This window comes from Lithobates pipiens, unplaced genomic scaffold (assembly GCF_037356315.1).
Source record: "Lithobates pipiens isolate NorthernLeopardFrog02 unplaced genomic scaffold, aLitPip1_a1.2 Scaffold_8, whole genome shotgun sequence".
Lineage (NCBI taxonomy): Eukaryota > Metazoa > Chordata > Amphibia > Anura > Ranidae > Lithobates > Lithobates pipiens.
Genome location: NW_027507903.1, coordinates 234,962,359 through 234,989,068, shown reverse-complemented (window position 1 = coordinate 234,989,068; position 26,710 = coordinate 234,962,359). Strand labels below are relative to the sequence as shown.

The 26,710-nt window shown below is 46.4% G+C and overlaps 1 protein-coding gene across 3 annotated transcripts in view; it reads right to left on the bottom strand.

The window, feature by feature from the left end:
* Positions 1-9,366: 9,366 nt before the first annotated feature.
* Positions 9,367-26,710, bottom strand: part of NAP1L1 (nucleosome assembly protein 1 like 1) — a 42,300-nt gene continuing 24,956 nt past the window's right edge. For 2 of the 3 annotated variants that reach the window (XM_077474180.1, XM_077474179.1), the window contains exons 9-15: positions 26,458-26,597; positions 18,122-18,267; positions 14,977-14,996; positions 13,337-13,459; positions 11,879-11,911; positions 10,895-10,945; positions 9,367-10,045 (exon numbers count right to left, since the gene is read on the bottom strand). In XM_077474180.1, coding sequence (XP_077330306.1) covers positions 10,010-10,045; positions 10,895-10,945; positions 11,879-11,911; positions 13,337-13,459; positions 14,977-14,996; positions 18,122-18,267; positions 26,458-26,597 — 549 coding nt within the window. In that variant the 3' untranslated portion in view covers positions 9,367-10,009. Of the gene's footprint in view, positions 10,046-10,618; positions 10,650-10,894; positions 10,946-11,878; positions 11,912-13,336; positions 13,460-14,976; positions 14,997-18,121; positions 18,268-26,457; positions 26,598-26,710 lie in introns of all 3 variants that reach the window. The other variant, XM_077474181.1, reaches the window with a different exon arrangement.

Below are 26,710 nucleotides of genomic sequence, written 5' to 3'. Positions count from 1 at the left end.
ACCCCTCTGTCTCTCAGGACTAGGCCGGTAAGTCTGGATATGTGGAAAATAATTGTGGCTGGAGGGAGCAGAATGTACTGAACCAAAGCCTTCCGAGAAGCTGGACCCTAGACTTCCCCAGCTTCCAACAGACCTAATGAACAGGAACGCACATTTTCCACTTGTATATCTCTGGTCGTGGAGCAGGAGTGTTTTTTTTTTTTTTTTTCTTATCCTCCTGCAACCACCTCCTCCAGAGAAATTTTGTAATGAGGGGGTCTATTGGATTCACAATCCAGGTCTTCTCTCACTTCTTAACAAGTGTTCTAGAAACTTGTGCATCTTACTAGGGTCTGGTCACCTAAAGGCCTTTAACCCTCCATGATACCATACAGGGGGCCACCCCCTGATATTGGAAATCAGAGATCCCGTTTAGTTTCCTATATCAGGTGATGTAGCCATCAGGCACCATACGGCCATCAACTCTGCAACAACAAAACACTAGTGAAACATGCAGGGTGCATATTCAATTGCAACTGCACGGCCGCCTGCAAAAATTTGCAGCCAAAACAGGCATCAGCCAATGCACTGACGTCTACCTTGTAGAACTTGGTAAACGTGTGGACAGACGACCAGGTCGGCGCTTTACACACCTGAGCGACCGACGATTGGTGTCGGAAGGCCCAAGACGTTCCGATTGCCCTTGTGGAGTGGGCCATGACTGGAAAAGGGGGCACCTGCCCCTTCAAGGTGTAGGCTTGTACTACAATCTGTCTGATCCACATGGAAATGGTGGCCGACGAGACAGCCATGCCTTTCTTTGGACCAGCCACCGAAACAGTGAGTCTGACTTCTGAAAAAGGAGTCGTGGCAGACAAATACACCTTCGAAGCCGTAACCACATGGATGCCAGCCTTTCTCCTCACACATGGAGATGTAGGCCTTCCAGGTACGATGGTATATTTTCAGAGAAAAAGATTTCCGTTCTCTTAACATAGTTGGTATCACCGAGTCCGACAGACCCCGGTTCCTCAACACCTGGCTCTCAATAGCCATGCCGTTAAAGCCAGCGATGGTAAAGCAGGATGGAGAATCGGACCTCGAGACAGAAGGTCCTCTCGCAACGGCAGATTGAGACGGGAGGCCAGTAGATCCACGTCTGGTGTGCCCCACTTCAGGCACAGCAACCTAAATATATCCGGATGCAATGCCCATTCTCCTGGGTCCAGCATCTGTCGACTCAGATAGTCCGCCTGCCAGTTCTCCACTCCCGGGATGTAAACAGCCGACAGGGCCGGTACACGTCGCTCTGCCCACCAAAGTATGTGAGTGACCTCCCGTGTAGCTGCTTAGATTCTTGTTCCTCCTTGGTGATTGATGTACACCACAGCCGTGGCATTGTCTGGCTGTATCCTGATCGGACGCCCTTGAAGTCTCGACCATGAGTAGAGGCATAGCCTGATCACTCTCAATTCGAGCAGATTGATCGGCAACTCGGATTCTTCCGTCGACCAGAGGCCCTGAGCCGACTGAACCCCCATCCACTCCACCCCAGCCGGATAGACTGGCGTCCGTTGTGATCAGCGTCCATTTCAGAGGAAGGAACGATTTTCCGGACTGAATCACCGGGGATCTCAACCACCAAATCAGTGAGTCTCTGAATGGCTCACCTGGATCTGTTGATCCAGGGACAACTGAGATTTGTCTCATTTTGTCAAAATCTCCCTCTGCAGGACCTTGGTGTGGAACTAGGCATAAGGTACTGCCTCGAAGGAGCCCACGATCGTGATCCTACGTTGTCGCAGCAATGCCAAAACTGGAGCCAGTACCTTGGTAAAGACTTGGGGGGGGGGCTGATGCCAGACCAAAAAGGAAGAGCCAAACTGGTAGTGGGCCTCCCCAACTGCAAATCGCAGAAACTTTTGATGCCGAAGGCATATGGGTATGTGCAGGTACGCATCCTGGATGTCTAAGGACGCCAGGGAGTCCCCTTGATGGCGTGCAGCGACTACTGAGCGAACCGATTCCATTCTGACCCTCTGCACCTTTACAAAGTGATTGAGGGCTTTTAGGTCCAAGATCAGACGTACCCCTTCCTTCTTGGGAAGCACAAACAGATTTGAGTAGAATCCCTGGAAGCGTTCCAAGTCCAGAACCGGTACAATCACCCCACGATTCAGCAAATTCCGTACCGCCCCTAACAGGGCCTCCCGGTGAACCGGGGATACAGTTATGCTGGAGGGGAAGAATCTGGCGGCCAAGAGAGAAACTGTATCTTGTAGCCTGTGGAAATCAGATCGCAGACCCATTGGTAGGATAACCGGGAGGACCACCAGGCTGCAAACTCCCAAAGCCGACCCCCCCCCACCCGGGACATGGGTGGGGACAAACCTTCATGCGGTAGCACTTTTATTTGCAGGCTTGCGGTTCCAGGGACATTTTTGACCGTCCGTGGGCATCCTGTCAGGCTGGGGACATTTTGTTGAAGCTCCGGGCGGATGAAAAAGCCGTTGTGAGCGGAAAGAGGGCCCTTGGCAACGGCGTGTCTCCTTAGGCTTCCTGGCCTGTGGGAGTAGGGTACTCTTACCACCGGTGGCATTTTTAATGTCATCTAATGAGGCTGCAAAGAGCCAGTCACCAAGGAAGGGAAGATCAGTCAGGGCTTTTTTGGATGCCTGGTCAGCAGACCAGCATTTTAGCCAAATTAGGCGCCTCAGCACCACAGCCGACGCTGAAGCCCTGGATAACAGAGGGAGAGTATCCAGGGCCACGTCAAAGATGTACTTAAGGCCTTGCACTAGTTGGTCAGCTAGTTCCAGGCAGACAGGGGAAGCCTGTTGCTCTCCCAATTCGTGGTGAAAATGTTTTGCCCACTCAGTCAGTGTCTGCGACACCAGTGCGGATGCCAGTACAGGTCGCACGGCTGACCCCACAACCGTAAACAAGGAACGAGCCACTGCCTCGGCCTTCCTGTCCGTGGGATCCTTGAATGCAGGAGTCCCCTCAACCGGGATCATGGTTACTTTATTTAACCTGGATACTGGGGGGTCCATGACCGGAGGAGCCGACCACTTTTTGAGAAGGCTTTCCTCCGCTTTTTAGCATCTTTCTTCCCTCGCATCACCTCCATCTTGGCAACGAACGAATTGAGGACCGTCGTCAGGGTGTCCATGAGGACTGCGCAGTCCGCAGGTGATCCAGTTGCAATTGCCTGGATTTCAGGGGAAGAAACACGAGTTTCTGAAGCCATGCTGACCCTACCCTCTCTGCCACCCGAATGGGCTAGGACAGCGACAGTCCCACCCTCCTTGCTGCCACCGACTAAGGGGCTCTAACCTGCCGGACTCATCACCCTGAGGAGTTCTGCGCTGTTCACAGCAGTGCCTGTAGACCCCTAGTGCTCCCAGGTGCAGAGGAATCCAAACTGTCGGTGACAGTCTGTCAGAACGAGCTGAAAAAAAAAAAAAAAAAAACATACTCAGACTACATAAAACGGTCACCCAGCATCCAGTGAAACAGACAGGAAGCTGAAAGCACATGTAGCTGCTTGCAGAACAGTGACACGTGCTCAGGCTTCTAGAAAATGGGCACCAGTGTCCCAAATAGGGAAGCACTGGGAAAATGGCCGCTTGAAGCCCAGATCTGTTGCCCTTGCCCACACCTAAAATGGCTGCCAGCCAGCTTCCATGAGGGACAGACAGAAACATGGCAGAGACACAGCCAGACCCTCACAAGAGCAAAACACAAGATCCATGCACCACCAGCCAGCCAGTCCCTTATCCCAGGTGAGAGCCCTCAGGGATCTTACACACACCGCTCAGTACCACATGCAGCATCTCCCCCCCCCCCCCCTGCGAGCGGGAGGGAAGATGGTGACAGTGGAGAGAAGAGAGGGGAGGGACCCCCGAATCGACCTCCCAGGGAATGCCCAGCTGCTCAACCCCACCGGGGCAGGGAGAGCTGTACTTGCCAGTACTGAAGCTGGGAGACATTCCATTGTAGATCTACACCTGATCGGGACAGGGTAGCTACTAGCCTCGGCATACTGACGCAGACATCAGTAGCCCGGTCATATGTACGCCCTGCAGCATAAAAGCTCACGACCACCTCTGGAGCTGAGGTATGTCATGGCCTGCTGAGCCGTAGCTGCGACCTGCACACGCTCGATGGCTGGACTGGGGAGACTACAAGGGTAAGGGTATCCAGCCTGTCACTGAGCCAGCTGTTGATAGTAGATCACAGGATCATTCATCTTACGCAAAAATCCAAGCTTCTGCATATATATATATATATATATATATATATATATATATATATATATATATATATATATATAAAAAAAAACAAAGGGCAATGGGTCCGCAGGATTCCTAGGTCCTTCTCCTTTACTAGGCAAAGTAAAACAGAGGCTGCTTTGCAGGGTGAGGGGATTGTAGCCCAAGGGATTGGTGTTCTGAAAGTTGTGTTACAACAATGCCTAGTATTCTCCTAGTGATAAGGCCAACAACCCATTTGTTACAGAGAGGAGCTGTGTCGGTCAATATAAGAGACAAAAAAAGTTTCCCCTTCACCCAGTCCCTACTGGTTACAAGGGGGAAACACTCAAAGGATGTGCATGGAAAGTACAAACACTTCAGGCTTACCTGTGAGGTGCCGAGGTCTGCTTCCGCTGCCTGTGAAGGTGTTGCAGAAGAGTCCATCCCACCCCTTTGGTGGTCCGCAGCCGCTGCTGGGTCTTCCCCTTTGAAAACCAGACCAGCAGGGATGCCAAGCTGAAGTTCTCATCTTGAAGCCACAGAGCTGCCACATGTCCAGCAGAAGGTGCAGGTGCTGTGCAGTACCTAAGATACGAACAGCTTTTGAACTCAGGTCCCAGAAAACAATCAGAGCCCTTAGCCTCGGACTACCATCCATGCTTCCTGCTTGCACGGGAGAGAGGTGGAGGGGCATCTACTGACGAATTCATACACCCCCGTAAGCGACCCCGCTGGATGCTTACTGTTGGCCAGCTTGGAGCGTAATAGCTCCGTTCCCTCATTCGCTGCTGCTTCGTTCTTTCCCCTAGACATACCAGCCATGTTGTCGGAAGGGAAAATACACCATGTCGCCTATGCGATAGCGTTAATGGGGCCGATTCGTATGCAACCAAAAAAAAAAGAAAACTCTGGTCATCCCTTCTCCCCAGAGGGGGTGATCGGAAGAAAAGGGTACAGTACCCTACTACCACTGGTGAGGTACAGACTGGGGCTGTGGGATTTACCACCTGCCCCATTTCCGTTAGGCAGTCCAAAACCCTGGGACCTTTCCCTCTCCCCCAGGCAGACCCATAGGGACCACCCCCAGGAGAGCACATGGAACCAACAGCCCCCAGCTCCCCTCCGACCACCAAGAGGGAACCCCACCTGTGGATCTACAGGTGATATACAGGTAAGGGACGCAACCCCCTGGTCCTCCTTACCCCAAGATGGCTGATGTCGGCAACGCCACAAGCAGCCAGGATGGCCCCTGCCTCTGGGCCCTCCAACCACCTGTGTGATCTTTCCGGGTCCCCCATCAGCCAAAACCCGGCCCGCCTCCAGCATCCGTGGCTGGAACCAGAAACCGCAGATCAAGGAGAGGTGCACACCCTGACGAAATTGGCATCACCTGGCCCCGCTGTGAGCTCCATCTCAGCTCCTCCTCCTAAGTCTCAAGTGCAAACATGAAGGCGGTCCCCCGACACAACTTTGGCTGCCAAGTAACCCCTCTCCAAGGCATAGCACCACTAGTCCCCAGAGACCTCGGTCTCCTTCCTGGAAAAACAAGCTTCAGCCTACATGGCTGTCTTTAGCCACGGCTCCTCAGTGTCTCCTTGCTGGAGGAAACACCAAAACTGAGGAGCTGGCAGGGAAGCATGCCTTTTAAATCTAGATGGGGGGGGGGGGGGGGGCGCGGGAGAGAGCCAAGGTTTCCCATAGGTTGCCGTCCTGAAAGATATGGGAAAAGACGTTTTGGGATCTGCTTTTTCTTTTTGACCGGGAAGGATCTTTTTAAATCGGCAGTCCCATCCAGATTACCATCAAGTTCAGGGCCAAAAAAGGTCACCCGAAAAAAGGGAAGCCCAAAGTTTGCTTTTTGACGCTGTATCACCTGGCCTTAAGCCATTGCATTTGTTAAAGCTGCTGACATCTTAATTACTTCAGCAATATAAGCAACTGCAGAGACCAGGTTAGGAAAAGAATCTAAAAATCTGTTAAGGGAAGTCTGCCGCTATGTGCGATTTTTGCTGGTTAACCTAGTATTCTAGATTCCTGGCTATACATGTCGTGGCCATTGCTAGCTTTAAATTGCTCATGACTGATTGCCATGATCTCTTCAGCAAAATGTTCATGTGTTTGTCCATTGGATCCTTCAAAAGACAGGTCTGTGGATCTTGAGACCTGAGAAAGCAGCATCCAACCTGGGCACTTTTTTCCACACCAGAGAAGGGTCCTCAAAAAAGCAAACTGCCTCGTGGGTTTTTGGGGGAAAAAAAAAGTATTCTCTCCAGATTACGCCTTTAATGGGGGTCAGAGATGACCAGATGAACCGAGAATGCCCACCCCTTAGGTTAATTTAACCCTGCATACATGCGGTCATGGAGAGATAATACCTTCCTTCACTTAAGCCAAGCATAGCATGAATGGCTTTAAAGGAGCCCATCTACCTCTTCTAGGGACAGTTTAAACTTAGAAGGGACTGCTTCAGCCTCCTCTTCCGCATCTTTAATGGAAGGCGCAGGGGACTGCTCTTCAGTAAGAGCTTCCAACACCAGAATAGAAAGAACCCTGGGAAGACTCTGAAGTGGAAAGCCAACTAGCAGCTGGATTTGCCAACAAGTCACAAAAGTTTGAATCGTGGCATATAGTTCTTTCAGAGGTAACCAGATCACCAAACAAGCCGATTCCTCCTCAACTAAAGTGATGCAAGCACTGCATAGGGCTCTCTTCCCCCCCCCAATGTTCTCCCTGCAAGGACAACATCTCATCTTTGGATCAGAGCTTTTGGCCTGCAAGAAACCCCCCCCCCCCCCCCCCAAAAAAAGCAAGGGACCTTTAGTGAGACCCAGTCTCTGCTTTCACAAGGACCACCACACAGGTGTGCAGCTTTCCACTTGTGGCTTTACAAGCCGCCTCCAGACTTCCATAGTGCCTCTGCACCAGACCAGAAATGGGCACTAGCTCCTGTCCCCCCTGCATCCCCACCAGAAGTGACGCTTTCGCCAACCCTGTCACTTCCGGCGCAACCGCCGGTAAATATGGCGTCACGCCGCTGCTTCCTTGGACCGTGCGGGCCACTGAATCTTTGGCTCTCACCAAGCATTAGGAGGGGGAAGAGGAACCCAATTGCTACCGCTGCTGAAGCCTGGGTAGGCCAGGAATACAGCGGGTCCCTAAAGGATGAAAAAATAGGGAAGGAACCCCATCCCTCAGGAGCACCCAAGAGATCTTGACTCCCTTTCAAAAGATGTTCCCTCCAGGCTGGAGGAAACACAAGAACTGAGGTATGGTAGGGAGGTGCCTTCCTTTAACCACTTGGGATCCGCGCTATTGCCAAATGACGGCATTAGCGCGGACCTACTTTTCCGGGACTACGTCTATTGCCGTCGTCCCGTGCACGAGCGGCCTGCGCGCCCCCCGAGGGGCGCGCGCGGCGCGCTCTGTGATCGGCGAGTCCATGAAACTCGCCTGATCACCGACCCCTTATCACGTGATCAGCTGTCAGCCAATGACAGCTGATCAGGTGATATAACGGAGCCGGTAATCGGCTAGTATTCCTCCTCGCGCTGTCAGCGCTAGGAGAAAAAAAAAGCCGATCACTGGCGGCCGTGATCGGGACATCAGTCCCGATCACGGCCAGCAATTCAAGCGACCATCTGCCCCCTGCCAGTGCCCACCTGCCCCCCGCAGTGCCATCCTGAATAAAAGTGCCCCCCGTCAGTGCCACCCACAGTGCCCACAATCTGCCTCAAAGGTGCTGCACCCCAGTGCCGCCCATCAGTGCCCACCAATGCAGCCCATCAGTGCCCACCAATGCAGCCCATCAGTGCTGCCTAATCAGCGCACTTCAATGAAGGAGAAAAATGACCCGTTTGCAAAATTTTAGAACAAACTATTAAAACATGATTTTTTTTTGCATCTTTTTTTGTTTGTTTAGCAAAAAATAAAACTCCGAGCTGTAACTAAATACCACCAAAAGAAAGCTCTATTTGTGGGAAAAAAATGATAAAAATTTCATTTGGGTACAGTGTTGTATGCCCGCGCAATTGTCATTCAAAGTGCATCAGCGCTGAAAGCTGAAAATTGGTCTGGGACTGAGGGGGGTTTAAGTGCCCAGTAAGCAAGTGGTTAAAGTCTGGAGGAAGGTGTTTCCTAAGGTTTGGTGGGAGGAGTCACTAACTCGGGTGCTGTTCTGAAAGACGCCTTGGGGAAATCTGTGTCTTGCACTTGTCCCTGGTCCTCCCAGCTCTGTGACTACTTAGCTCTTAGAGTGCTAAGGCTCTATACCAGAGATGGCGAACCTTGGCACCCCAGATGTTCTCAAACTACATTTCCCATGATGCTGATACACTCTTCAGTGTGGTTGAGCATGGGAAATGTAGTTCCAAAACATCTGGGGTGCCAAAGTTCACCATCACTGCTCTATAGTGTTTAAAAAAATAAATAAAAAGCCACGTTACATAAACAGTGTCCAAAAGCCACCACATTCCTTGCCCTGCCCAGGTGAGGGTTACTAGAGCAGATTAATATGTCACAAGCAGTGTTACCATTGGAATTCCTAGAGGGTCCCATGTTTAACCATCAAGGCAGCCTTGCCCATAAACAGCCTTAAGTTTAAAAAAAACATGTATAGATTAAAATAGGTCTTAGTCCATTGAGTCTGCCCTAACAGTGATGACAAAGCATACAGCAAATTAAGTCACATCTGAGCTGGTATGCTTTTTCAATGTTAAGCTAAGAACTGTGAACACTAAATGAGCAAGTGCACATGGCAGCCTATGCATTAAAGTATCCTGATGCATGGCTGAAGTGTACTGTCCACTGGCATGAGAAGCAATCTCAGGTTTTAACAAATCAGAATGTGGGGCTAGAACTTAATGTCTAAATTTACCCAGAAATATATTTTTGCTTAGAAGCAATTAGTAGAAAAGTTTTGATGTATACGTTCACATGAGGTAGCTTTGCTTTGGAGAATACAATTCCCAACTTAGGAAGTGTACACTACTTGTAGGTTTTATTCTCCTGCACATGACTGGATGCTTAGAATGTTACAAGATCATTTCACATTTTATTAAGTCAAGCCTGCGAGACTACACTTCTAGCACAGATATTCCACCTACTGACCCTGTTCAATAAAAAAGGACACAGCTTTCTGAAAATACTAGGTTTTATTAACACCCCAGTGGTAAACAATAACTTTGTTATGTTGACCATTACTTCTTTGTAGATCACAGTCACATAATACAAAAACCCATAGCATAAACAAGCAGACATGATCAATGGACATGGTCTGATTGGAAATATATTGCAAGGGTAAGTTCTTGAATGTACCATTTTCAAGGTAATAACTGTATTTCTAGAACAAAGTCATGAAGGCACAGCTATTGCAAGCGACTGACACCGGTTTAAAACTACTGGGCTGAAAAATACTTTGGTTCCGTAGGAGATTTATCTAAACGGAAGGCTGGTTATCTGATTGCAGCTGTGAAGACTCAACTGCTGATATACATGGCGAAAAGACTCCACAATAACCAAGACTATGAAGCAGTGAACAACATGCTTTAAGGGATCTCTGCATCCTATTAAATATCTGGCAGGAGATTACACATAAAATACTAAGTCCAATGATCTTACCATTTGAACATGTTTTTTAAATGTTTTAATTTTATTGTTTTATAACAAAAAATTGTTTACTTTATTCTACCAAGAAGATACAAAACATAAGGCTGTAAGTAACTAATAGTTTAATTTATTACAGTGCAGGTAATCCTCAAGGCCACATACACACTGCTTCATTGCTGTTTGCACTCAGCCGGGTTTTGATCTTTCTGTAATGAGAAAAAAAAAAAAAAAATTAAAGTCTTCATAATCCATACTATAAACCCAAGAATCACCCATTTTGGGCCAGTTCACCATGAATGTGCCCCAAACACTAAACCTTTAAAATAAGGCTTATTGACCACAAGAAAAACCCTCAAAAAGCTGCTGTATCCACAAGTCATCCTTTGCTAGATGGTGAACAGTGATATCCCAGTGTTCAGAGCATCAAAGATACATGTTAAACATAAAACATAATGGAGAGGTAACTGGGAGCCAGTCTGGCATTAAGAGTTTGAGCACCAAAGCAAATTCTAAAAAATGGGAAAAAAAAAAAACTTAAAAAAAAATCAAATGTGTATTGGTCAACATATTTGAGCTCACTACAAGGTATACAAGCAGCAATCTACCTGTCTGAGCTAGCCAAACGTGTATCTTTTACAAATACTGCACAAGACAAGGAAAAAAAAAATGCAACTTTGACAAGCAGAAATGTGCATTCTACCAGGAAAGGTTAATGCTCAGTGAGTCATAACACAAAGACCATTAGTGTATTAAGATACTCAAAGGCAAAGTTTACATACCCATAACATGAATTCTAGACACCATTTAAACCTAGTGAGGAAAAACGTCAAAGGTACACATACAGAAATAGAATGTAGTTAACCAAAAGCTGCACGTCTCCATTTGTTAGACTGTCAACACATTGCATGCTTTAGAAAGATGGGTTTGAAAAAAAAAATAAAGAGAAAAAAAAAGCGCATTTATTTACAAAATAAAACATGCATAAAATGCCAACTCGTTCATAAGAACTTGCGTACATAGTAAATGTACTTTAGAAAGCTAAATAAAATTCTTACCTTCGGTTCATAGTCTGGATCATTTTCCTCATCTGCTTCTTCCTCCCCTTCCTATGAAACAAATGAATCTTACTTAGTCTAGATCAGAAAGATCAACACATTCAACACTCATGGAGGCTCGCTTCCCAAAATACACTATGCAGGACTTGGCGATATATCGCAGCACATTAATGAGAGTCACCATGCTGGGAATTTTTGGCTACTCTAAAAAGTTAGCAAAAACAGCTTTAGCCCTTGTCCACATTGAATGCAGCTTTGAAATTGTTCAATGTCATCTGAAATCACACGATTTCAAAGCCACCTGTGCGGCTCCATGCACATAACACTCCCAGGAAGCCATTTCCTGCCGGAGCAGATTGTCTCTCAACCCCCCCCCCAAATCTGTTAAGATAGTGACAAACCACAAGCAAGCCAAAGCTTCACACTGTGGCCCTTCACTGCTACTTTTAGCTGTGCTTTACCATTGATTTGAGGTTTTCTGCCTCTAGCGGTATGCTTTTAACCCAAACTAGAGACCAAAAAAAAAAAAAAGTTAAAATTACCCACAAAGCGCCACTGCAGTGGCGCTTGCCCATTAAATTCAATGGCCAGGGGTGCTTTAGGAGCAGATGCCGCAAAGATAGAGCTTGCAGGTGTTTTTTTTTTTTTTTAAACATCCTGCCAGCGCATTGCCCCAGTGTGAGAGCACTCAGGCCTTCATACCAAGACTGCAGGGAAGTAGTTTTTCAGGTGCCATTTTTAGCCCAAAAGAGCCTGAAAAAAAAAAAAAAGCCTCAGTGTGAAAGGGGTCCAAGTTTGAAAATCTAAAAAGGCAAGGATTACTACAATACTTTACATTAGGCATGCCCTTCCCCCTTAGAAGCGAGTTTCCAAGCTGGAGTGGCTAAAAGGTAGTCTTCCTTGAAGTGTACATAGCTAGCCTGAAGATTAACAGTTCCTCCATTTGCAATTCAGCAAATTTTTGTGCAGCCATTTTATAGTTACCTCATCATCTGCTTCTTCACCCTCCTCATCATACTAAAATAAAAACAAAGACATTAATACAATTTCCATATACAGTTCAGGAAAATAGACTTAGCTGTGCATAGTATTGCCTTTTTTAAAGCAAACAAGCCATATACAATTAGATATTCAGCATCTGAGAAGCACACATGTGCAGTATAACAAATTTCAAATAGCACTAAAAATACAGATAAATCATGTGCTGCGCCAACCTCTTAATGATCTGCTGAGCCTGCAGCAAAAAAATAACAAAATTGTTAACTAAAGTGATGTGCCTATAAATTCAAAGAACATACACGACTTGCCATACAGCATGAACATACATTTTATAAAATATAAATACCGATATAAAAGTGATCCATTAAGTGCTCAGGTGCATATAGGTCCGCGATGCTGACCATCCAAGGTCAGTTTTCAGCATCCTTAATCTAAAGAAAATAAACTTGATAGATGACTGAATATAGCGATCTTTAGTGACTACTCAGGTGCTCCCCACCCCAAGGTGATGGCCATTCACCTCAGAGCATGTGACCTTGCAATAAGGTTTGGTCAGTATGGAAGTGTTTTTGATATTTATATATGAGGATGCCACATCTTTGATCAGTATTTGGACCTTGCAACCTGGCCTGGAATTCGTTTTGACGATTCAAACGTGTGTACTGACCAAACTTAATTGCGAGGTCACGCGCTTTAAGGTGATCCACCATTACTTTGGGGTGGAGAGCACCTGAGTAGTCACTACTGAAGAATACTATATTCACAGTCACCTATCAAGTTTATCATCTTTAGAGTAAGGGCCGGTTCACACAGCGAGGCGATGCGAGGCGACACGACTCGCCTCGCTCCCGCAAGTCGCCCCCGTTCTGTACAATGGAACCGTTCTGAGAGGAGCGACTCGAGTCGCTCCTGTTCCTCGACTCGAGTCGCTCCTGTTCCTGTACTACTTCTGGGCGACTTCGGGGGCGACTTGCATTGACTTCTATACAGAAGTCCTCTGCAAGTCGCGGCGAGGCAAGTCTCCGACTTGCCTCGCCATGTGAACCGGCCCTTAAGATGCTGAAAACTGACCGTGGATGGTCAGAGTACCAGACCTATATGCACCTGAGCACCTTAGGGATCACTTTTGTATCAATATTTAATGATGTAAGTTGTATGACAGGTTTAAAACATAAAACACATTTTTTGGAATTTATAGGCACACCACTTTGGTTAATTTTGTGTTTAGATTTTTTTTGCTGCAGGTTCAGCAGATCACTAAGGGGTATAGCGCAGCACATGATTTATCTAACTGCGATTCTCACACGCTAGTATGGGACATGACTAGTGCTAGAAGCTGTCATACCATTCATTATAAGATAGGGGGATCTTTGATTTGGTAGCTCGCAAGACCTTTATTTTGAGCACAAAAAATAAATAAAATAAAAGCTTTTAAACATTTACATCATCATCGTCATCTTCTATAGCTTCTCCAGTGAAGTAAAGCACGGATCGAGGAATTATTCGCTCACGTAAAAAGTGTCCGATTTCAAAGTCTGCAGTAAGAATAGCTTCAGCATCGTCATCCTAGTTAGACAGAGGGAAACGTTACAAGTGGTATTGGACATTAAGAGGTAAGAGCAAGCAATTCACTTTATTGATAAGTCAGCAGAGCCCAACAGCTACATTAATTTTAAAAATGGTAAAATGTGAGGAGAGACCATGAGCAGCCAACCAATGAATTTAAGGGTAGCCAGCAAAAACAAAAACACAGGGGGAGGGAGACCCATTTTTGACAGGTCCCCTACCCCCTCCCCTTTGGAGAGAGCTGCGGCCCGATCTGACTTGTGGGCCACCACACAGCCAATTAAAATGCGCTTCACGCATGCGCAGTCGGGAACCAGCTGTGAAGCCAAAAAGGCTCGCACAGACCACATTAGCACCAAGGGAACAGTGAACAGATACCTGGCTAAGTCTGAGCAGAACTCACATCTGTTAGGCCCTTTCACACAAGCACCTCTTAAGCAGAAGCAGTTTGCTCAGCAGGGGATGTCTGCTGATCACTATGCAGAGCACAGTCCCTGCTCTCCTCTATAGTATAATCTGACTACCTGTCCATTTCAATCTGATCCAGACAGATGGGGAATATGACCATCTGTCCTTGGCAGACAGAACTGAATGGTGGCGGGAGTCAACAGATATGTCCCCCAACATCCACCACTCCATAGAAGAGGCTGGAGGGCCCAAACAGGGCCCCCTCCACACCAAAAAAAAAAAAAAAAAAAAAAACAAAAAAAAAAAACCCGACAGGTGGACATGACCGGATCACCTGTGTGAATGGGGCCCAACATTCATGCATATGGGAAAAAATAAACATGTTAGTAATAAGCGGATTTATATTGTTTTATCTTCAAATCAATCATGTTTAAAGTAGAACTATATGCAAAAAAACTTCTAATTTATAGCGTCAGGAATCCATTGGGTGCCCAGAACCAGTATCCTGACTGGAAGATTCCCCCCTCCATTACTGTTCTGGAGATAAAATTTTGGGTTGTTTTTTTTTTTTACTTTTGCAGTTATCAAAACACCCCCACACGAAAGGTTTGCATTGCTTTTTTCTTTTCAGATCTAGACCATCTAGAGCAGCCTCTCAACCTTTAACACAGAGGAACCCTTGAAATAGTTCTCCGGTCTCGGGGAACCCCTGCTAAAAACGAGAAATCTAAAACTTGTGATACAATAGTGTGATGGTCAGTGGGAAGAATGGTCCTTGGGAAGAATTACCTCCTTACAGATAGCTAAAAAGATCAATGGTGTCAGTGGGAACTTATCTGAGGCAGAAATTGCCCAATGCTGAAGGAACCCTGGTTGAGAATCACTGATCTAGAGTTAATCCGATGTAAACGAACATCCCTTTATCAAGTTGATGTTCAGATCTGCCCAAAACCTTGACTGGAACAGCCATGTGAAACAGGCTTTCCACTGCCACATTTTGGTTATCAGATAAACCCAGAAAACCTAGGCAGCACCAATTCAAGAGCTGAAATTAGGAGTTTTTTTTTTTTTTTTTTAATCTGTTGTAAAAAAACAAAAACTTGACTCACCAGTTCTCCATTTTCTGGTACTAAAACAAAGAAAGCACATTGTTAGTTATACAATATTAACACAAGAACACCAAGCTGCATTAACACCCCAAAGGAGAGCACCATGCAACTACCTACGATATACAAAACTAAAATGGATGCACAAGGAATGCTCAAACAAAAATTTGTATACAAAAAAAAAAAAAAAAAAAAAAAAAAAAAAAAAAAACACGACAAATCGCTTTCAAATTTCTATTTGAACTGCTTCATTACGTCCATGGGTAACCTTGTTAAAAGCCATTACATTAAAAAAAGTTTACAAAGCATGCTTTTCATACTGCAATAAGTCTCATTTTGAAGACAGTATCAATTTTGAGACTTAACACATATCTAGTAACAAGGCATTACTAGATCTACCGATTACCAATACAGACCTGATCACAGAGGTGGCAATATGGGGCAATTTAGAAAACAGCGCTCAAATGTCAATTGGCTTCAGTATAAATCACAGAAATAGGAAACAAGAGGCATACAAAGACTGAATTTCAAAAGAGCCAAATTCCCTAAACTACAAACCTTAGAAGATATACTTTTTTCTCAGATTTTATCCCAAAGAACACAGGAGAGACGGTTTGCATTAGAAGCATAATAAATAAGGGCATTAGCCAGTGCAACCCATTGGGAAATACATTAAATAAAAATAAATAACGAACAAAAGCCTGGATGGCTCAATTCCAATGTAAAAATGTATAAAAGCAGAGAAGGCAAAAAAAAAAAATAATCTTTAAGTATATGAACCGTAAAAAAAGGAGGACAGACCATATTGGCCCCATAAAGAATGAGGAAGGAAATCTGGTTACAAAGGATGGGGAGATAGACTGTATTGAATTTATTCTTCTCAGTCTTCACAAAGGAATCGGGGGGGGGGGGGCTTCAGTAACCAAAACTGCAGTATTTATCCTCATAACACATCACAGGAAGCACCCTCATCGCCAACAGAGGACTGAATTAGAAATATACTTGGGAAACGTAACATTAATCACCAGGACCAGATGGCTTGCACCCGAAGGTACGTCAGGAACTCAGTAAAGTAATTGCCAGACTATTGTTCCCAATTTTTACAGGCAGGCATGGTACCAAGATACAGCCCTGGGAATTACAGCCCAGTTAGCCCAACTTCAATAGTATGCAAGCTCTTGGAGGGGATAAGGGACTACACATAAGATTTTACTAATGAAAGCTTTATCATTAGTAATCTGCATGGATTCATGAAGAATAGTTCTTGCCAGATCAAGCTAATCTACGAGTTGGCGAGCTGCTATCTAGCTAAAGGAAGGCCTATTGATGTGGTGTATCTGGATTTTGCAAAAGCATTTGACACATTTCACATTTGACCCCTGTAGATATTAACACTCATGCCACTTCCAAGCTTCAGTCTAACATCCTTTGACCTGAAGCAGTGGATACATGCTTCTACTCACCGACAGCAATACCCATGACCTTGTTATCCCCCACCTATGCACTCAGTGTTACCTCTACAATTTTTCCTCGATTACCATTTTATTTGTTTCACGCTCTCCAGTCTCAACTCCTCTCCCTCCAACTGCCTAACAATTACCCATATAAAGCTTTGCCATCAATGGCTTTTAAAATTCACCTAACCACCCGTTTCCTCACAAATGCCATTTTCACCCTCTGGCTCTATGCTACACCAACTCGCATCTTCAAATCTCACTTTCTTCTGGAACCTTCCCCAACTCTCTAACACATGTACTAGTCACCCACATACTTAAGCCCTCACTGGACCCCACCGATCAACCTACCGTATTTTCCGGCGTATAAGACGACTTTTTACACTAAAAGCAAACAGCCAAAAAGTGGGGGTCGTCTTATACGCCGGGTATAAAGCAAAGCCGCCTTGTATGCAAGTCGCCCGCTGCATAGCATCCCTCTGGATGCTTACTGAATGTGCGGTAATACTGTATACACCGCTGAGCCAATCCTGGCAAGCGATGTATTCTATTAGAGAATACAAAGCCTGCTCGGATTGGAGTAACCACCTCTGCCAATCCGAGCAGGCTACATACGGTAGCCTGCTCTGATTGGCTTTGAGAGTCAGAGGCGCGGGCTGATGATGTTACAGCCCCTGCCAATCCGAGCAGGCTTTGTATTCTTTAATAGAATACATCGCTCGCTGTGATTGGCTTAGCGCTACTGAACATACAGCATTACCGCACATCCAGCAGGCTGACAGACTGGTCGGAAGGGGGTCGTCTTATACGGCAAGTATACCACAATCCAACATTTAAAATGGAAGATTAGGGGGTCGTCTTATCTGCCCAGCCGCCTTATACGCCGGCAAATACGGTACACCCCCATCTCCTTGCTCCACACATTTGGTCTGACTAACTCTTGGTTTGTTCTTTTCCTACTTACTCGACCACACCTTAAGTGTTAAATGCCACTTCCTCCCCACCTCTTCCTTTGTTGTGGTCCCAATGTTCTGCTCTTGGACCTCTCCTATTCTCAATCTACACTCCTCCCTGGGTCAGTTGATAGTCTATGGCTTCCAATACCATTTTTATGCTGACACCCAATCTCTCCCCACCCCCTCAGCTCACTCAGTCTCCTCATGTATCACTAAATTACTAACAGACATATCAGCCTGGATGTCATCTCATGGACTTACCTTTTCTGCTCTCTAGCTCCATGGTCACCTCCTCCCCTTAAAGACTTTTCCCCAAGCCTCTCCCATCCTACGGACCTCCCTACCCCAATCTGTCTGCTTGTTTCCTGTTTGCTTTTAGACCATCACAGAAAACGCCTCTTCAGAAGTCTATTCTGCACACCTAACTGCTGTACATTCTCTTCATCAATTCATTCTCCACAATTACCTTTCTTATCACTTAACCCCCGTCCTAGATTGCAGAGCTCTAATGAGTAGGGCCCTTTGATTCCTCCTGTATTAAATTTTACTGCAACTGTACCGTGCCCTCACGTAGTAGAGCACTGCGCAGACTGCTGGCGCTACATAAATCCTGTAGAAGTCCAAATCCAACCCCATTTGCTCCATCAGGAAGTACAGAAAGGTACCTTGCTGCTGAAAGTAGTGAGGAAAAGGTGTAGAAGTAGGCATTCTATGCCAATACAAGGCAATATAACGAACCTTCAGGAGGGCTGAAGAAGTTGAAGAATGAGTCATTGGGAACAGTTTTTGTCACAGTCCTTACTGTACCACGTCCCTTATGTTTTTGTTTCTTCTTTATGGTTTTTAAAGTAACATTTTTGCCTTTCTTCCAGTCAATCTGGCATCTGTAAGAAACAGTACAAAGCAATTACTGAACACTGACACATGCAGTCTATTGCCTGTTAATGCACAGAGTGGGACTTCAGAAGGAGATATATACACATACACACAAGTATTGTTTTTATATTAAATTTTACATGAATTCATTAAATTTTAATTATCCCATTGATCAAAGATATTTATAATTCCCATTTACATGTTTCCATTTTTTAATTCTTATATACTGTACATACAAGTGATGTTTATTATAGTTTATATTTATATTATTAACAAGCATCAACACATGTATTTATCCTCATTATCTTTTGCCCCTTTCCCACCCCCCATTCCCTTATTTTGTCATTTGTTCTAGTGCCCATACATCTTTAGTTCCCTGCATTTGCAGCTCTCTAGGATTATGTTGGGCGTTTCAACACTGCAACCACCCGAATCACAAGGCTGTATACAGCCCATGTCCCCTAAGCTTGAGGAAGGAGCGTGCCTGTTTTCATCTACACAGGGCGCAAGCGCCGAAACATTGTCATTACTGCTAGTTATGGGTGTCGCGCTCGGTGCAGTCTTACTGCTGACCAGAGCCAAGCCTCAGTTTCAGCCCCCATAGTCAGATAAGGAAATCATGCTGGATGGGACTACTTGGTCCCACAGAAGACATCTACAGGCCAAGAAAACACTGTGCTGACGCCGCACAGAGGACTTTGTGCTGGAAATCACATGTATGCACTTGTACATTTATCAAATGCAACTGGCTCTAATCTGGTGGCGCCTTTTCTGTTTTTGCATGTTATTTGGAGTCTTTCAACTTCCCCTTGAGGGCTGGCCCTGGAGTATGGACTTGTTGCTAAAAATACACAGGTATTTTCCCAGTTGCTTCCTACGGTTTATTCCTCCCTTACCTTGATCTGAGAATCAAATGACCACATGGTTTGTTTTTGAATGGACAATTATTTGTAATCACTTCAAACTAAGCAACAGCGGCGCCACTATCCTTCGTTTTTCTATAGCAAGCAGCACTGGGGACCCCAGAAGGGGAGGTTTAGGGGGCGGTGTTGTGCAAAGCCACTGCACAAAGTAGGCAAGTAGAACATGTTTTGATTATTTGATGACAGCTTTACCATTTCAGACGGGTTTGATGCCACCACCTTCAGTAGCAAGACACTAGGTGCTAATGAAAACTAAAGCAAGGTGGAGGCATAGGCGTAGTCTGTTTCTCCCACGCTAGCCTTTCTGCAAAGGCAGGTGAAGCAAAGGCTGGTGATAGGCTGGTGATTGGCTGGCGACTGATTAAGGGCCAGGTCTCTGCATTGGCGAGTTTTTTCAGCATCCCCTGGTCTGTCTTTTGTTCAGGTGGCTTCACCGTCTAGACACCTCCACTGTCTGGAAGCTGCAAGGGCTACAGAAAACCATCTTCTGACAAATGTGCACATTCAGAAGTCTCAATTACTTGTTCATGATTCCAGGGGGCTCTAGACAAGGTCAAGCTGCTTCCTCTTCCACCATTTCCAGATGGATGCTCAGAATGATAATCTAGGCCTGCATTTCATATTACTGCACATTCTACTAGGGAGATGAGCATCTCCTGGGATTTCAGTTGTGCAGGTTTGTAAAGTGGCCACCTGGTCACAAATTTGTCACATTTTGAATGGCAATTGTGTGGTCATGCAACACTGCACCCAAACATTTTTTCATAATTTTCCCCACAAAGAGCTCTTTTGGTGGCATTTGATCACCACTGGATTTTTTTAATCAGACTGAAAATTTTGAAAAAAAAAAAAGTTTGTTCTAAAACTTTGTAAGAGAAGTACGTTTTCTCCACTGATGGGCGCTCATATGTGGCATAAGCAGCACTGATGGGCTCGCACCAATAATCAGTGTGCAGAATGGCAGTCTTCCTATGCAAACAAGGTAGATTGCCATTCTGTCAGTACAGAAGGCATAGCTTCCACTAGTAAAAGCCCATCCCTCACTACACTGAAACATTAGCTAGGCAGTTAACCCTTAGACTGACCGTTAACCCCTTCCCTGCCAATGTGAATACAGAGTATATTTTTAGCACTGATCACTATTGTCACTAGAGAGAAAAAAAAAAAAAAAAAAGCCTAGTTTCTACACTATAAAAATTTTGGGATTTTTAACCAAAAAATGGAATTACGTACCGGTAATGTCCTTTTCCAGGAGTCTTTCAGGACAGCCACCTTAGAGAGACACCGGCTCCTCCCCTCTGAGGAAACACCGCCTTCAATTTCATAATTTAAGCCTCCTCCTCCCTTCGTTCCTCAGTTCTTCCAGAGTACCTCCGGCCAAACTGGGGAGACACAAGAACACGTCAAACAAATAAACTTTTTAAGTCTTACCTGACGATCTCATGCAATGAGTTCCCGATGATCTGCAACAATTTGGGTGGGAACCGGTGCTGTCCTGAAAGACTCCTGGAAAAGGACATTACCGGTACGTAATTCCATTTTTCCCCAATCGTCTTTCAGGACAGCCACCTTAGAGAGGATAAGCGAGTATATTACCTTAGGGTGGGACTACTGCCTGTAGCACCTTTCGACCAAAGGCTTGGTCTTTGGCTGACAGAAGATCCAGTCTATAGTGTCTCACAAACGTAGAGAAACTGGACCACGTTGCAGCTCTACAGATCTGTTCCGGAGACGCACCAGCCCACTCTGCCTGAGAAGTTGCCACGGCCCTGGTTGAGTGTGCTCTAATGCCCGCTGGAGGATCTAATCCCCCTGCCACGTATGCCTGCCCAATGGCTAACCTTAACCATCTAGCTATGGTACGTCTAGAGGCTTTGGAACCCTTCCTGGCCCCTGAAAATAAAACAAAAAGTGAATCTGTCTTTCTGAACTGACTTGTGCAGTCTAAATAATAAAGAACACATCTTCTAACATCTAGTCTGTGAAACATGTGTTCCTGTTCTCTAACTGGATTTGAACAAAATGTAGGTAGCACGATCTCCTGCATCCTGTGGAAACTAGAAGCTACCTTAGGCAAAAAGGCCGGATCTATCTTCAAAACCAGACGATCCGGAAAAGCCTGAAAAAAGGGAGCCCTGACAGAAAGGGCTTCGAGTTCACTTACTCTTCTTGCTGTAGTGATCGCTACCAAAAACACCGTTTTGAGAGTGATCAGCTTTAATGAGCAAGATTCTAACGGCTCAAAAGGTTCCCCTGTGAGAACCTGTAAAACTAAAGAAAGATCCCAAACCGGGAAGGGGGAGCTTGAAGCTGGTCTTTGCCTACCTAGGGCCCTGAAGAACCTTACGACCCAAGGATCTGACGCTAGATGTTTCTCTAAAAACACGCTCAAAGCGGAAACCTGAGCTTTTAGTGTTCCAAGCGCTAACCCCTTATCCGCCCCTGCCTGTAGGAACTCTAGAACGGCTATAGGGCTATGCACGTTGAAGGAACCCTCTGAACACCAGCTGTTAAACCGTTTCCATACCTTTAAGTAAATGGACTGGGTTTCCTTTTTCCTACAGTTTAGAAGAGTGGCTACCAACCGGTCTGAGAAGCCCTTGGCTTTTAGCAATTCTTCCTCAGAAGCCACGCTGCCAGGTTCCATCGTCCTACCTGAGGGCAGAACACCGGACCTTGAGACAGGAGATCCTCCTGCACTGGGAGAATCCAGGGGGGTTCTACAGACAGGCCCTTCAAGATCGAGAACCACGGCCTCCTGGGCCAGTGAGGTGCAATTAGAATGAGGGTAGTGTTCTCCACTTGAAATTTCCTTAATACTGCTGGAATGAGCACTGGAGGGGGGAAAGCATAGCACCTGGAGAAACCCCAACTCTGTGCTAGTGCGTCCACCGCCAATGCCCCGTCCCCCCTGTTTATGGAGAAGAACGTTGCTACCTTCGCATTTTCCCTTGCGGCAAAGAGATCTATTGCAGGAATCCCCCATCTCCGGGTGATCATTTCGAATATTTCCTGCTTGAGAACCCAATTGCCTTCTCTCAGAGTTCTCCTGCTGAGAAAATCTGCCACCTGATTTTGTTCTCCCTTCAAGTGGACTGCTGAAAGGGACAGGATATTTGCTTCGGCCCATCTGAGGATGGCTTCCGCTAGGGCCCATAAGGACTTGCTCCTGGTGCCCCCCTGTCTGTTGATGTAAGCTACCACCGAGGAGTTGTCCGACCTTACCCTTACGTGATTCCCCCGAAGCTCCTTCTGAAAGGTTCTGAGAGCTAGATCTACTGCCCTCAGCTCCCTCCAATTCGAGGATCTCCTCGAGTCCCTCTTTTCCCAAATACCCTGTATTAATTGGGAGTCTAGGTGTGCCCCCCAACCTGAGCTGCTTGCATCGGTCGTGACCACCCTGGAGGTTGGCATGACCCACTCTAGACCTTGGGACAAATTTGCTCCCTTCCTCCACCACCAGAGGGACCTCTTTACCTGATCTGGAATCGAAACCAGAGAATCCAAAGATTCCTGGCTGTGATCCCAAACCTTCAGCACAAATAATTGTAGAGGGCGGTAATGTAACCCTGCCCACTGAACCGCTGGAAGAGCGGATGTCAGCAACCCTAGCGCTGACATGATCTTCCTTATGGAGTTCTGGTGGTTGCCCTGAAGACACAACAGAGCCCTGTCTATCTTTTGAATTTTTTCCAAAGGAAGAAAGACCCTTTGTACTGTTGAGTCCAACTCGTACCCTAGGAAAGTGACCCTCTGGGAAGGGATTAAGTTGGATTTCTCCAGGTTCAGGAGCCAACCCAGGCTTACTAACAGGTTTCTTGTGACCTGTAAATCCTGAATTAATTGTGCTGGGGAAGGGGCAAACAGAAGGAGATCGTCGAGATATGCGATCACCGAGATTCCCCTGAGACGCAGAAATGCCAGAACTTCTGCCATCACTTTGGTGAAGATTCGGGGGGAAGAGGATAGTCCGAAAGGAAGCGCTCTGAACTGAAGGTGTAGTACTTCCATTGGAGTTCTCACTGCCAGTCTGAGAAAACGCTGGTGGGACTCTGCGATTGGAATATGCAGGTATGCATCTTTCAGATCTATTGATGCCATGAAGCAGTTCGGAGGTAGGAGTGCTTTTACTGAGTAAACCGAATCCATCCGAAACCTTCTGTAGGTAACTGAGACATTCAGGGGCTTCAGGTTCAGGATGAGCCTGAACTTTCCCGAAGGCTTGCGAATCACGAAGACGTGAGAGTAGAAGCCTCTGCTTGTCTCTCCTTCTGGAACCCGTACTACCACCTCCTGTTCTTCCAACTCCTGAAGAGAGGAAAGAAGGGCAGATGATTTTTCTGCGCATTTTGGCAGCTCTGTGACAAGGAACCTCAGAGGAGGGAGTTCCGAAAACTCCAAATGGTAACCTCCTCTGACGATCCCCAAGACAAACTGATTGGAGGAAATCATTTCCCACTGTGGGAGGAAGGCCCCCAATCTTCCTCCCACCGTGACCCTGTCACTGAGATTTTTTGGGCTGTTCAGGAGGGCGAAAAATTGCTCCCCCGGGTCCCTTGCTTTTGAGTCCCCAACTTTTCTTCTGCTGAACCGTACGGGGTGGTACAACCCTTTTCTGGGGACGAGTCTTTCTTTTGGCTTGTTCCCCAATTTTCCTTTTAACAGGAAAGGCCTTTCTTTTGTCTGCTGTGCGATCTAGCACCGCTTCAAGGCCTGGTCCAAACAGTAGATCTCCTGTAAAGGGGATTCCACAAAGTTTAAGTTTGGATGCATTGTCTCCAGGCCAGGTCTTCAACCATAAGGCTCTCCTGGCAGAGTTGGTCAGGGCCAAGGACCTTGCCGACATCCTCACGGATTCCGCCGAAGCATCCGCTATGTAGGCTATCCCTTTAAGAAGCATGGGAAAGGAGGATAGAATAGTCTCCTTTGCTGTCCCTGCTTCAATGTGTGCGCTAATCTGGGTGAGCCAATACTCCATGTTACGGGCCACCACCGTGGATGCCATGGCTGGCTTAAGATTTCCCTGTGACGAATCCCAGGCCTTCTTAAGAAGGTAATCCATCCTTCGATCCATAGGGTTAGACAGTACCCCCATATCCTCAAAAGATAGATCAGTGTGTCTGGACACCTGGGAAAAAGCAGCGTCTAGTCTGGGAGATTTATTCCAGACGAGAGTCTCTTCCTCCGAAAAAGGAAACCTACGTCTTAATGCCCCAGAAAAGAAAGGTTTCCTTTCGGGATCCCGCCATTCCTTCTTGATGGTATCGATCAAGACGTCATGCACTGGGAACACCCGCTTCTTTTGTTCCCCCATGCCCTTGTACATCCGATCATGGAGTGACAATGTCTTAGTTTCTTCTTGAATACCTAAAGTGGTATGAATCGCTCCCAAGAGCTCATCCACATCCTCCAGGGAAAGCTTATACCGCGAGATTCTGCTGGATTCCCCATCCAGCATCTCTGCGTCAGACTCCCCCTGGGAGTCTGAAACGACACTGTCAATTTCCTCCTCAGCTTCCTCCCTGGGACCCTCTGAATTCTCTCCCCTTGCAGGAGGAACATCCACAGGGCTGGATGGTACACTCTGCTGCGCTGGTGTAGGAGTGCTCGGAGGCTGTCATAGAAGCTACCAGATCTGCACCCTGCTCTACTGCCTGTTCCTTAAGTAAATCCTCAATACATTGTTTGCAAATAGCTTTAGACCAAGAGTCTCCCATAGACGTTCTACACGAAGGGCACTTCTTCTTAGAACCATGGGGGGACTTGCTCGTGGCTTTCTGAAAGACACAAAATACAGGAAGGGGCAGCATGAGCCTAAAAAACAGCAACACCAGCGCTACATAGAGGACCACCGGGAGTGCCCCCCCTAGGATCAACCATCACCAGGATCCCAGACACACTACCCTTCCCCCCGACCACCAAGGAGGAACACCAGTGGAGCTACTGGATACAAGTAAGGGAACACCTCCCCAGGTTTCCTCTTACCTTCGAGTGGCTGGTGCTATTATCTCCAGGAGTTTTTGAAGCCTCTGCCTCGGACATTCTCCCGTTGAGGAAGCGTGGTACGAATACGCCTCTAACAGCTACCTGTGCAACTGTGAAGAGAGGCCGCACCAGCCGAACGCTAGGTTCCCTTTCACGTGCCGCGTCCGGAACCGGAAGACGCGGATCGAACGAAGGGGTCCGCCCCCACCGGAACTGACGTCGCCCGCCTACCGGTCCGGCTTCCAGCTCCCAGCCGGCTGCGTACACAGGGGGGCCCTGGACGCCTTCGTTCAGCACCCCACTGGGCGAAACGCAAGGATGAACCTCTCCAAAGACTTCCTGCTTTCCCCAAGCGAAGATTGGAGTGCGTGTAAAGGTCAGTCGAGTATTCAGCTTCCCCAGCCGACTGGACTGTTTGTTCCGTTGAAACCCCCGCGGGTGAACGAACGGACGACCCCATAAACTTCCCGCTTTCCCCAAGCGGAGTTTAGGGTATATGGACAGTACGAACACTTCAGCTCCCCGCTGATAGGACTGTCCTGGACCGACCGATGAACGGTCGGATAGCCGAACGGGGCCAGGGCTCCGCTCGGGTGGCTTCAGTTTCACCAACCGAATTTAGCCTAAGGTTCCTTGGCGATGTCTCCCCGCCGGAGGAAACACCATAACTGAGGAACGAAGGGAGGAGGAGGCTTAAATTATGAAATTGAAGGCGGTGTTTCCTCAGAGGGGAGGAGCCGGTGTCTCTCTAAGGTGGCTGTCCTGAAAGACGATTGGGGAAAATATGTATTCAAATACATACTGGTCTGAATTAAATTTTTACTGGATATGTTTTACAGCAGAAAGTAAACTGTTTTTTTAAAATAGTCGTTCTTTGTTTATAGCGCAAAAACAAAAAACCCCCAAACGTGATCAAATACCAAACGAAAGCTCTATTTTGGGAAGGGGGGACACCTCCAGGCTGAATTAATTTCCCATGTATCTTCTGCGATTTGTCAGCTCACCTAGTGGCCAAAATGCAGCGCCTTTCAGTTCAGAAATCTATACTGCATTTTGGCCACTAGATGGCTCAAACATAGGAATACAATAAAAAAAAAAAAAAAAAAAAAAAAAAAAAAAAGTGTGCAGAAGCGTTACATTTTCCAACTTTTAATAGACACCTCTAAGGGCACAAAATAGCTAATCTGCCATCTATAGCCAAGCATCAAAGTCAGTGTGGCATCTGAAACACCATTTGCTGAATTTAAAGTCAGAGCTTCTAAATAGGCTCATTAAAAATAGAATCCTTACCCTGTACAGCCCATAATTTCCGGTCCATCAAATGAGAAGGGATCAGTCTCATCAGGCTCCGACCTCATTTTATACGTTTTTGTCAATACTTCATTTGTAAAGAATTCATTAGGCTCAAAATGAAACTCTAAGGTGAAACTCTGGGGGTACGAAAACACACAGTCAGTAAACCATTAGAAGAAAAAAACAAAAATAAATAAAAAAAAAGTTAAAAGCCAGCACGTTTCTTCCCCAAAAGTTTACTTAAAAAAGG